Genomic DNA, 13,790 nt, shown 5'->3' on the forward strand with positions numbered 1-13,790 from the left:
ACTACTGCCTCCAATAAAACAGCTCTCTCTTCTCTCTGCCCGTCTCTCTCCTTTTTTCTCGTCTCCCTCGTCTTCTCTCTCCTCTCTCTGTAGAGATGTGAAATAAACAAAAGACAGGTGACTTCCTCCTCTAGACAGCAGAGTTCAGTGTGTGTGTTTTTGTGTGTGTGTGTGTGGCGTGCGTCTGTGTGTGTGACTATCAGCAGTTCTATCTGTGTCAGGCTCCATTTAACGCCAAGATAAACTGAGACTGTGTGTGTGTGTGTGTGTGTGTGTGTGTGTGTGTGTGTGTGTGTGTGTGTGTGTGCGTCTGTGTGTGTGACTATCAGCAGTTCTATCTGTGTCAGGCTCCATTTAACGCCAAGATAAACTGAGACTGTGTGTGTGTGTGTGTGTGTGTGCACAAGCTACTTGCACCGCTGTTTATCTCTTGATGTCTCTACTTGTCTTTAATATATCATCACCACTAACAACAGTACAAAAGTACCAACCCATGACCATCTCTGCTCTGGGATTTTAATGTCTGCTAAACTTTACACAAAGCAGCTAGCAGCATTTACACTGGGGTACAATTAAGACATTATAAATCTCATCTACACACACACACACACATACAGATGTGATATAGATTTACCTCCTGGGGTCATGAACTTCCACTGAGAACTTCTTCTCTCTGAAGTAGAGGTTCTCCAGCTGACGCCATTGGAACACCTGAGGTGAGGTGAGGTGTGCGCGCGCGCGCACACACACACACACACACACACACACACACACACACACACACACACACACACACACACACACACACACACACACACACACTTTTGAACTGAAAGAGGCTCACAGACTTCAAACTGAGATACAAACAGACACAGAAGCTTGAGAAGGCAGAAACACACTCCCGGCTGGATATGACTTCCCTGTACATCCAATGAGAGTTAGGATTGGTTTTGCAACACCCCCAAAACAGAAAGAATAGGAGATGAGTGAGGAGGAGGAGTGAAGAGAGAGAGGGAAGAGAGGAAAGAGGGAGGACATGAGGTAAGGGTCTCTGATCAGATCCAGACCCAGCGGGCTCGTCCAGAACTCTTCCCCCAGCTGAATGACCTCACCCCCTTGAGAGAGAGAGGGAGGGGGAGGTTTTTTCTTCCCTTCTTTCCCATCCTCTTTACGAACCATCAGCTCCTCTTTAAATAAAACCAAGCCCCGCTGGGTGAGAAAGTCTCCTCAATATGTGTGTGTGTGTGCGTGTGCGTGTGCGTGTGTGTGTGTGTGTGTGTGTGTGTGTGTGTGTGTGCGTGTGTGTGTGCGTGCGTGCGTGTGTGTGTGTGTTAAATCCTCCCCAGGTGCAGGGGAACAGAAAGTTCTGAGTCGGCGGGTGTTTACCAGCTGTAGGCAAGTGAGCGAGTATGTGTGTGTGTGTGGGATAGTGTGAGAGTGTGTGTGAAGTAAAGTTTCCTCCTCTCCTGTAGCCAGGCTAAGACCCTCCCCTCCCTCCCCCTGACCCTCCTCTCTCCCTTGGGGAGAACGCTTCCTGCTCTGGGCTCTGTGGCTGGGAGAAAGGGAGGGAGGGTGAGTGGGGAGAGGATTACTGTGGCCCCACCAAACGTAGCCCTTTTGCTTTGTTTAGTCAGCCAGCCAGCCCCCCTCTTCAGACACACAAACATATAAAATGCCTGACGAGGTCTGTTTCTCGTTACACAGAGAGCAGAGTCACAGCAGTTACTGTTACACTGGAGACACTACAGCACTAGCAGCTGGGAAACACACACACATAGAGACACACAAGCAGCACACACTAACAATGCTGGTGGTAGAGATGCAAAGGCACTGAGATGGTTTAAGAAACGCTAAACACACATGAGCTCTGTACAGAACAACAGGAGAAAACAAAGTTAACTGGCAGGGTGAGGGAGAACAGGGAGAGAGGAGGACAGAGGGAGGAAGAAGAAGACGAGGGGGCACAGCACGGGAATCATAACAGCCTGGGAAAAGAATGGAGAGAGAGGGATAAGAGGAACAGAGGAGAGGAGGGGGATCTGATGGAGAAAAAACAAATGTATAAACACAGCGTTGGGACTAAGAGTGTGTGTGAGCGTGTGTGTGCGTATACGTGTGAGATAATCAGTGCAGTTACGCTCGGTGAACTGTACACTCAATGGAGTATGAGCACTTAATGGAGCATGGTGCTAAGAATAGGAGAGAGAGGGTGTACGTGTGTGATTACAGATAGTGAGAGTGTGTGATTACAGATAGGAAGAGTGTGTGATTACAGATAGGGAGAGAGTGTTATTACAGATAGGGAGAGTGTGTGATTACAGATAGGGAGAGTGTGTGATTACAGATAGGGAGAGTGTGTGATTACAGATAGGGAGAGTGTGTGATTACAGATGGAGATGTGCTGATTACAGATAGGGAGAGTGGTGATGTGGATTACAGATAGGGAGAGTGTGGGATTACAGATAGGGAGAGTGTGTGATTACAGATAGGGAGAGTGTGTGCAACAGCTTTCCAGCAAGAGAGTGCTTGACACACACATGCTCCTTCATAACTAGGTTGGAGGCCCATCTTATCAACTCACAACTGGCAACACTGGAACTAGTGTCACATCAGACAACACTGGCAACACGGGCACTAGTGTCACATCAGACAACACTGGAACTAGTGTCACATCAGACAACTGGCAACACGGCACTAGTGTCACATCAGACAACACTGGCAACACGGGCACTAGTGTCACACAGACAACACTGGCAACACGGGTACTAGTGTCACATCAGACAACACTGGCAATACGGGCACTAGTGTCACATCAGACAACACTGGCAACACTGGAACTAGTGTCACATCAGACAACACTGGCAACACTGGCACTAGTGTCACATCAGACAACACTGGCAACACGGGCACTAGTGTCACATCAGACAACACTGGAACTAGTGTCACATCAGACAACACTGGCAAGACTGGCACTAGTGTCACATCTGGCAACACTGGCAACACTGGAACTAGTGTCACATCAGACAAAACTGGCAACACTGGAACTAGTGTCACATTAGACAAACTGGCAACACGGGCACTAGTGTCATATCAGACAACATGGCAACACGGGCACTAGTGTCACGTCAGACAACACTGGCAACACTGGAACTAGTGTCACATCAGACAACACTGGCAACACTGGCACTAGTGTCACACACAAACTCAGACACACACATGCGCACACTGGCACAGTGTCACATCAGAGCACACACACGGCTAGTGTCACATCAGACAACCTGGCAACACTGGCACTAGTTTCACATCTGGCAACCACTGGCACTAGTTTCACATCAGACAACACTGGCAACACTGGCACTAGTTTCACATAAACAAACTGGCAACACTGGCACTAGTTTCACATCACGGCAACACTGGCAACACTGGCACTAGTTTCACATCAGACAACACTGGCAACACTGGCACTAGTTTCACATCAGAACAACACTGGCACTAGTTTCACATCAGACAACACTGGCACTAGTTTCACATCAGACAACACTGGCACTAGTTTCACATCAGACAACACTGGCACTAGTTTCACATCAGACAACACTGGCACTAGTTTCACATCAGACAACACTCGCACTGGCACTAGTTTCACATCAGACAACACTGGCACTAGTTTCACATCAGACAACACTGCACTAGTTCACATCAGCAACACTGGCACTAGTTTCACATCAGACAACACTGGCACTAGTTTCACATCAGACAACACTGGCACTAGTTTCACATCAGACAACACTGCACTAGTTTCACATCAGACACACTGGCACTAGTTATCACATCAGACAACCACTGGCACTAGTTTCACATCAGACAACACTGACACTAGTTTCACATCAGACAGCACTGGCACTAGTTTCACATCAGACAACACTGGCACTAGTTTCACATCAGACAACATTGGCACTAGTTTCACATCAGACAACACTGGCACTAGTTTCACATCAGGCAACACTGGCACTAGTTTCACATCAGCAACACTGGCACTAGTTTCACATCAGACAACACTGGCACTAGTTTCACATCAGACAACACTGCACTAGTTTCACATCAGGCAACACTGGCACTAGTTTACAAGACACAGCACTAGTCACATCAGACAACACTGGCACTAGTTTCACAATCAGACAACACTGACACTGAGTTTCCATCAAGAGCACTGGACAGTTCACATCAGACAACACTGGCAACACTGGCACTAGTTTCACATCAGAACAACACTGACTGTTTACAGAAACTCACGGCCACTAGTTAACATCAGGCAACACTGGCACTAGTTTCACATCAAGGCAACACTGGCACTAAGTTTCACATCAAGCAACACTGGCAGCACATCAGGCACACTGGCACTAGTTTACATCAGACAACACTGGCACTAGTTTCACATCAGACAACACTGGCAATTGTTTCACATCAGACAACACTGGCACTAGTTTCACATCAGACAACACCTGGCACTAGTTTCACATCAGACAACACTGGCACTAGTTTCACATCAGACAACACGGCACTAGTTTCACATCAGACAACACTGGCACTAGTTTCACATCAGACAACACTGGCAACACTGGCACTAGTTTCACATCAGACAACACTGGCACTAGTTTCACAATCAGACAACACTGGCACTAGTTTCACACAATCAGACCAACACTGGCACTGAGTTTCACATCAGACAACACTGGCACTAGTTTCACATCAGACACACTGCACTGGCACAGTTTCACATCAGGACAACACTGGCACTAGTTTCACATCAACAACACTGGCACTAGTTTTAATTAGAATACAAAATAATCAAAAACTGGCACTAGTTTCACATCAGACAACACTGGCACTTAGTGTCCATCAGACAACACATGGCACTAGTTTCACATCAGACAACACTGGCAGCTAGTTTCACATCAGACACACTGCACTAGTTTCACATCAGACAACACTGGCACTAGTTTCACATAACATAATTTATCAGACAACACTGGCAAACTATTTTGTTATTAGTTCACATCAGACAACACTGGCACTAATTTCACATCAGACAACACTGGCACTAGTTTCACATCAGAAACACTGGCAACACTGGCACTAGTTTCACATTCAGACAACACCTGGACCTAGTTTCACATCAGGCAACACTGGCACTAGTTTCACATCAGACAACACTGGCACTAGTTTCACATCAGACAACACTGGAACTAGTTTCACATCAGACAACACTGGCAACACTGGCACTAGTTTCACACATCTGGCAAACACTGGCAACTAGTTTCACAATCAGACAACACTGGCAACACTGGCACTAGTTTCACATCAGAAAACACTGGCACTAGTTTCACATCAGACAACACTGGCACTAGTTTCACATCAGACAACACTGGCACTAGTGTCACATACATCCCAGTAGCTGTTGTGGTATTCAACTAGTGTGATCAGGTTTGTTCGTGCAGGGAATAGACTGCAGCCTACACACCCTGTGTGCTGGCACAAACCATCGCTTTAATCTCCCCTCATATCAGGCTTTAGTAATCAGTCAATGGACCATAGAACATTACTGCAGACCACAGACACATTTACCAGGAAGGCTACTTCAACATGTACCTACATGTACAGCACATCACAATGAGGAATTAAACCAGTTTCAATGAGAAAGGAGTAATGGGTTGTTATTATGAAAACTAACAAATGACAGGAGTTATATAAGTGGTGTGTATTTATTAACAGCTTTAGAGAAACGTTGAATAATCTGAACAACAATATCAGATACCGACATGGTGACACTTTCCACACAGCACTGAGAATGGCAAAGGCTGTGTCCACTGTTAGGCCAGTGTGTGTGTGTGCGCTGCACGTGCGTGTGTGCGTACAAAGAAAACGTCATGCCTGAGAAAGCTTGAAGTCCCTAGGGGGTACCATGGGATTGTATGAAGAATAGAATGGTCTATAATGACTCAGTAATACTGGAGAGAAGCATCCCCTTCCCTCTCCCTGATTCCCTTCCCTGTCCCCCTCCCTCAGAAAGGTGGAGGACAGTTAGGGTGGGGGCTTTACATGTTTCCAGGGTGTTCTTTTGTCACTATGGAGACCTGCCCATGGCTTCCTGTTGTTTTTCAGCACTGTTTCATACCTTCATATACTTATCTGACCCGGTAACACACCAGCTAGCAGAGACATAGGCTTAATCTCTATCAAGAAAATCTAAATCAGCATCTGCCTCAGTCACTCACAAACCATAAAGTGTCTCACAACTCACTAACAAGGCATTTTTACTGGTTGTGGTTTAGCTGTAACTCTGTGTGTGTGTGTGTGTGTGTGTGTGTGTGTGTGTGTGTGTGTGTGTGTGTGCGTGCGTGCGTGCGTGCGTGTTGGCGTGCGCTGCGTGCGTCGTGCGTGCGTGCGTGCGTGCGTGCGTGCGTGCGTGCGTGCGTGCGTGGCGTGCGTGCGTGCGTGCGTGCGTTGGCGTGCGTGCGTGCGTGCTGCGTCGTGCGTGCGTGCGTGCGTGGCGTTCATGGGAAGTGGGGTTAGGGGTAAAGTATTTAAACTACCCCAAATAAACAGTCAGAAAGCCTTACAGTGGTGGTCTAGTCACGGCAGGATGTACACTGGTAAAACTCTACTGAAATATTCCTAAGGTAAAACTCAAAAACAAAAACAGTCTAAACTAAACATTGAAAACCTTGTTTGACATAATGATAGTATAACCTAATGCACAACCTCAATACACAGCTTTTGACTGGGTCTCAACCTTCATTGAAACAACGCTGGAGTTATGAAAGACAGTTATTAAAGACAGTTATGAAAGACAGTTATTTAAAGACAGTTTTTAAAGACAGTTATTAAAGACATTAATAGACATCTTTAAAGTGCCCTCCATCTCTCTGTGTTTTCAGGGTGCTGCATGTGTAGATAACATTAGTATGCTGATGCATTCCTCCTCCCTCCTCCCCTTAGTATGCATTCCTCCCTCCCCCTCTAAAACCCTTGAACCACATTCACCTATTGTAGTACAGACCACTTTCAACCCTGGCATGACCCACTGCCTTCAGTGTGTGTGTGTGTGTGTTGTGTGTGTTGTGTGTGTGTGTGTGTGTGTGTGTGTGTGTGTGTGTGTGTGTGTGTGTGTGTGTGTGTGTGGTGTGTGTGTGTGTGTGTGTGTGTGTGTGTGTGTGTGCGTGCGTGCGTGCGTGCGTGTTTACGTCTACAAATGGGAGATAGGGGGAGAAAACATCCTGCCATAATGAAGGATCCAGGAGAGCCTATTGTTTCTAAAGAGCACCTTTCTACCTGATACTAACATTGGAAGCTATCTCAAAACCACCAAATCATTCTGTGACCTAGAATAGGAGACTAGGCCAGCATTCCCATTCTGTCTCTGTGATGAATGTAACCTAGGAAACCTCAGGCTCTGGGACTATTATGGGATAGAGCAGGAATGTGGGAGAAACAGTGGTGAGACAATTTAGACTGGAATGTGCAAACACACACACACCAAACAACAACAACACACACACACACACACACACACACACACCACACAACACACACACACACACACACACCACACACACACATCACCACACACACACACAACACACACACACACACACACACACACTAGAACAGACTGAGGGATCAGAGTTCACGTGTGGGAGTGTGTGAGTGTCGGTGCATCCAGCCAGGAGATGAATGATACTAGTCTTTTCCAGGGTCAAAGGTGAGAGGTGAGAGGCTTTAACAGACTACAGGGAGACTGATGGGAGGACAGTGTTACATCTTTATAAAAGTCAGACATAATGGAGCGAGAGGGATAGAAAGAGAATGAAAGTCTTACCTTCCTGGGCTTGACCTTGTCCTGGTAGTCATACTGGAAGATTCCTTTGTAACTCAGGCCCAGCCACCACGGGATGCCCTGTTTATCCTGACACAGAGAAAGGATACACACATCAGAGCGTGTGTGTGTGTGTATATTTGTGTGTGTGTGTGTGTATATTTGTGTGTGTGTATTTCATAGTCCCCCAAAGCCTCCTCCCAAACACCCCCTCACCCACCCCCTCAGCCCCCAACCCCAAGACAGAGAGACTGTAAGTGATAAGATTGTACCTTAACAGTGTAGTAATGTACTCCATATGTAGGCAGAGACTCAACGATGCTCATATAACTGAGACAGACAGAGAGAGAGAGAGACATTAGTCAGTCAGAGACTCAACGATGCTCATATAACTGAGACAGACAGAGAGAGAGAGAGACATTAGTCAGTCAGAGAGTTCACAGTGTTCAACTTCACATCAACTATGGCAGAGAGAGTGTCATAAAAACACATAGACTCACACACATATGGATACACACGCAGTAGACACCCAGCATGTGTGAGAGATGAACACACACAGCTCAAGAGGGAGAGAACATGAGACACATAAGAAACACACACACCCTTCCCCTCTCCAGTCTTACTTGACTATGGCCTGGCCTCTGGACTGTCCATTCAGCTTCTTGTAGTGTTCTATCACCCGGTCCTCACTGGAACAGAAAACATACACAACATTTAATCAATCACTCATATCAACCAGGCAGCCAGGTCGGGCAACCAGGCAGTAGAGTTTGGTGGCCCTGGTCAACTGGGCCAATAAGACAGGCTGGGACTCACCAGTATGCCAGAGATGGGTGTTCCTTCAGGGCCTGAGTAGGCAGAGCTGGAAGCTTCTTCAGGTCTGACCTCGTCACGTCGTTACTGTGACACACACAGAAACACACACACGTCATTACTGTGAACACACACTGATTTCAAACTGCCAAGAGGTGTTGGAGACACATGTTCTACCAACTGAGCTACATGGGACACTCAAGAAGTTAGTATAGACAGACAGACAGACAGACAGACAGACAGACAGACAGACAGACAGACACAGACAGACAGACAGAAAGAGAGAGCGAGAGAGACAGAGAGAGAGGAGAGAGAGAGAAGAGCGAGAGCGACGAGAGAGAGGAGAGAGAGCGAAGAGAGAGAGAGAGAAGAGAGAGAGAGAAGAGAGAGGAGAGAGAGAAGTGAGAGAGAGAGAGAGAGAGGAGAGAGAAAGAGAGAGCGAGAGACAGAGAGAAAGAGAGAGCGAGAGACAGAGACAGAGAGAGAAGAGCGAGATGAGAGACATCGTTACAATACTGTATATAGACATAATATGACATTTGAAATGTCTTTATGAACTTTTGCAAGTGTAATGTTCACTGATCATTTTTATTGTTTATTTCACTTTTGTTTATTATCTACTTCATTTGCTTTGGCAATGTTAACTCATGCCAATGAAGTCCTTACATTGAAATTGAATTGAGCGAGAAAGAGAGGTGAAGCAGAGAGAGAGAGAGGAAGAGATAGCGAGACCCCAGACTTCAGACTCTCAGTCTTAAACCCTTCTGTAATCCCCTAAACCTCCCAGCCCGCTGATACTGAGGGAAAGGCCTGGAAAAAGGACAGCCAACACTGGAAATATAATAACCAAGACAATACCTGATCTCCAACATGAAAAAATACTACAGTTTACAATAGAATACTACAGTACTTACTATATCATGCTGTAGTAAACTATATTATACTGTAGACTGCTATACGACACACTGTAGTATACCTCGATCATGTGTAGTACTTACTATAGAATTTAGTAGTATACTATTAGTATTATAGCACATACTAAAGTCCGCAAAAACACTACATTGAATACTACGCCAAAGTACGCAAAAACACTACAGTGAATACTATGGTATTTAACCAAAGTACTATAGTCTTTTGTCATGTGGGCTAGAGCAATGGTTCTCAATCCCAACCTTTACCACCTGATCTGGACGCCACAGCCCCAGCAGCCTTCACCAGGAATGGATGGGCAACCAGTAACATAAACGCTTACAATGTTAGTGTAATATATAGCGTAATATGTTAGACATTCCAGAGCTGTGGGATGCCATGTTTATTTATGTTCCCTGTGAGGAGGAGGAAATGGGATCAAAGGTGAATGATGTTTGACTCTCTTATTTACACTGGCCTGGCCACTGGCCTAGTGGTTAGAGCATTGGGCCAGTAACTGAAAGGTTGCTGGATCAAATCCCTAAGCTGACAAGGTAACAATCTGTAGTTCTGCCCATGAGCAAGGCAATTAACCCACTAAATGCGGAAGATGCGTTCAGTTGTACAACTGACTAGGTATCCCTCCACGCTCACACACTGACGAAGAATCCTTATCCTGTACTGCTCTAAGTTATACGACCATAGCTGTGTTCGAATACCCATACTAACGTACTGTATTCTACATACTTAATGAGTATATACTATTAGTTAATTTTAGTACACTGTAAACGAACGGTATCCTTTCAGTTGAGCATACTAACGCTTCGCCTGTCTACCAGAAGTTGATGCTGTTGCTATGCAACCTCTTGCTAGCTTGTTAGCATAACAAATTACTAGCTAGACATTTTATGATTTTGGGTGTGTTTGTAAATTCAATCTGGAGTGCGCTCTGGGTGTTGGTAAATTCAGAGCGCACACTGCCATTGTCACTGGACGCCCTGGCCGAGGAGTAGGGTTGATCCGAGCGTTCTGACCTCACAACGGCAGTCAAGCTAAATGGCTAACGTTGGCTAGCATGCTAGCTACTTCTAGACATAAATGAGAGAACACCTCACTCTGACCATTTTACTCGCCCTTGCAAGAGCTGGTAAGGTTGTTTTCATGTTATCCACAGTGTTGGTCACTGTAACTGTGCTGCTGGCAACAATTGAATTATGCATTTTGTCAACGTTTACTGACACAGGCCATATTCAACTGGGTTGAGCGTTCGTAAATGATCAGTTATTCTGCGCTTTGGCACACTCAGACGAGAGAGCTCTGGAATCGGAGTAGATAGCCGGAGAGAATTAACAATGACCCTTGAGAGCGCACAACGACTATACCACTTAGTTAAGCTAAGAATGACATATAGTTCATATACTGGCAAGTTCGATGTATTAGTAGCCAACTAACATTAGGTAACTAGCTAACATACTGGTACATACTGCTGTAACGACATGCTATGTGGTTCGTAAGGATAGCATAGCTAACAAATTGTCAGCCAACATAACGTGTAAGGTAACTTATTTGAAAAGTCATTACTTTATTACATTGCTCAACATTATCTTAACATTTGTCATAATTAGTTAAAGGAATGAAATTCCGCCATTTTCAATCAGAAAACGTTGTGAAGCTACGCCCATTTTCTGAAGAATTGTACGAATTGTAAAAGCACAGAAATAGTGTCCACTGCTTGTATACTTCGTATTTTGGCGAATTTTGTACGACATCCAGGAACTTTTGGCATATTAACTATATCCATTTCAAGAAAGAACTGTAGTTGAGTGTAGGTTAAATCATAACATCGGTTCATAGTATGGGAATCTGATGTATTGAAAAAGTTGCCCCTCACAGCTTGCCTACATAGGAATGTAATGAACATTGGATTGTGTTTATTAGCTGTGCAAGTCAACAGAATAAACGTTATCTAATGCTTTCCGCTCGGCTCGCTCTCGCCCCTCTCTTCTCCCCAACTTCTCGCTCTCCCCCCTTCCCTTCCCTCTCTCTCTGCCTCTCTCCCTCTCTCTCTGGCCTCTCTCCCTCCCTCCTCTCATCTCTCTCTCCCTCTCTCCCTCTCGCTCTCGCCCTTCTCCTCTCTCTCTCCCTCTCTCCCTCTCCACTATCTCTTCTCCCCTCTCCCTCTGGTCTCTCTGTCTCTGTTTCTCCCTTCGCTCCCCTATTTCCTGTCTCTGTCTTCTGGTCTCTCTCTCCCTCTCTCCCTCTGTCTCTGTCTCTCTGCCCTCTCCTCTGTCTCTGGCTCTCTCTCCCTCTCTCTCTGTTCTCTGTCTTTTCTCTTCCCTCCCTCTCTGCTCTTCTCGTCTGTCTCTCGCCTGTCTCTCTCTCCTCTCTCCCTCTCCTCTCTTCCCTCTCTCGCTCTCTCTCTCTCTCTCTCCCTCTGTCTCTCTGTTCTCTGTTCTCCCTCTCCTCTCCCTCTCTCTCCCTATTCTCTGTCTCTGTCTCTCTGTCTCTGTCCTCTCTCTCTCTGTCTCTCCTCTGTGTCTCTCTCCCCTGCTCTGTCTCTCTCACTCTCTCTCTCTCTCTCTCTCTCTCTCTCTCTCTCTGGTGTCTTCTTTTCTCTCCCTCTCTCTCTGCTCTCTCTCGTCTATCTCTGTCTCTCCCTCTCTTTGTCTCTCTCTGTCTCTCTCTTTCTCCAAGGAGCTCATTGAGGTGGACAGTGAGGTGGTGTTTGAGCTGGCCTTCCTATTACTACAGGTAAGTCAAAGTCCTTATCTGCTTTTCCTGACACACACCACATTACTCACTTTCCAATCTGCTGAATTAGTGGCTGTCTTGCCTCTAATTCTGCTATATTTAGGAAGGGTTGTTTCTCTAGCTTGGTCCCAGACTACTCTGACTCTCCCCATTGGTTCATCATATTATTCATGACATGAAGCATGACAGAGGAGTTGAGCCAAATTAACTTTAACATGTTGAAGAATCCAACAGTGGAATTATCTTTAATGGCCTAGTTCCAGTTGAGGAGTATGTATATTGGCCAGGTAGTTGTGTAGGGTTTCCCCCTCAGTCTAGGTTCAGCCCAATGTACACAGGATCCAGCTAACCACAGAGACTTATGGAGTGTGTGGTGTGTGTGTGCTGATGTCGTGGCGTGCGTGTCTGCGTGGCCGTGCGTGCGTGTGTTGTGTGTGTGTATGCAGGTGCAGGGTGTCAGGTACTTGGTCTTTAGAGGTTTTGCTCAGATCGAAGGATACGTTTCTCTTCTGATTTCACCGCAGGAGACTTGACCCTACTCTCACCTGCCTGCGAGCATTCATGCGCGCGCACACACACCACACCACACTACTAACCCACAAAAAGCCATCTTTCGCGCCCCTCCATAATACTGCATTATATCTAACCACTCTCTTTCCGCTTCTCTATCCAGGAGGCTAAAGTGACTTTCACCAGGTAAGAACAGTATTATGTATTTATACTGTACGAGTAAGCTGGATATGTAGAATGATACTTTAAATAAACTAAAATCCTGCAGCCTCAGACCTATTGTCCCTGTCTCAAGTGGGGAGTAGAGAGCTGGTGGCCCACATGTTTTGTTTGGTTTTGGGGCGAGGGGAGGAGAGGGTGGGAGTGATGTGGTGTGTCGTGTGGTGTGGTGTGTGTGTGTGTGATGTGTGTGTGTGTGTGTGTGTGTAGTGTGTGTGTGTGTGTGTGTGTGTGCTGTGTGGTGTCTGGTGTGTGTGTGTGAGAGTGACAGGGCTCCACAGTGTCGATGGACTCCTAACCAATTTTGAACAGAGCAGTTGAAACAGGGTGAGACGGAAGGCCACGGTAGTTAAGACCTTCAGCCTTCCCAGCTCACGATGTATGCAGCCTTTTGCCCCCTAAAAACAATCTTATCCTCTATTGATTTGCCTTAGTTTTATTGGTGTAGAGAGATGCTAGTACATTTAGGCAGGCTGGCGATGTCGGTTACAAAAATGCCATGTGTGCAGTATATTTTCTGCTCCATTGTGTAACCCGCTATTATGAAATGCGTTGTTTGCAATGCTGGTAATCATGCTACTATGTTCCTTTGAATAAAGATGCATTGGATGTCTTCACGGTTAAAGGAACACATGAGCTGTGTTCGAATACTAAACCACACTAACCACACTATTTGTGCGACGAATGAGTATGTAGTATGCTTATTGGTCATAGT

The 13,790-nt window shown here is 46.0% G+C and overlaps 1 protein-coding gene across 1 annotated transcript in view; it reads right to left on the bottom strand.

Moving 5' to 3' along the window:
• The window catches only part of frmd4a (FERM domain containing 4A), a 62,045-nt gene that overhangs the window by 30,831 nt on the left and 17,424 nt on the right, over positions 1 to 13,790 (bottom strand). Inside the window, 5 exon segments of the mRNA XM_070439760.1 lie at positions 635 to 711; positions 7,877 to 7,963; positions 8,146 to 8,203; positions 8,497 to 8,562; positions 8,690 to 8,773. Of these exon segments, the coding sequence (XP_070295861.1) occupies positions 635 to 711; positions 7,877 to 7,963; positions 8,146 to 8,203; positions 8,497 to 8,562; positions 8,690 to 8,773 (372 nt within the window).

The sequence above is a fragment of the Salvelinus sp. IW2-2015 genome, linkage group LG4q.1:29, assembly GCF_002910315.2.
Source record: "Salvelinus sp. IW2-2015 linkage group LG4q.1:29, ASM291031v2, whole genome shotgun sequence".
Lineage (NCBI taxonomy): Eukaryota > Metazoa > Chordata > Actinopteri > Salmoniformes > Salmonidae > Salvelinus > Salvelinus sp. IW2-2015.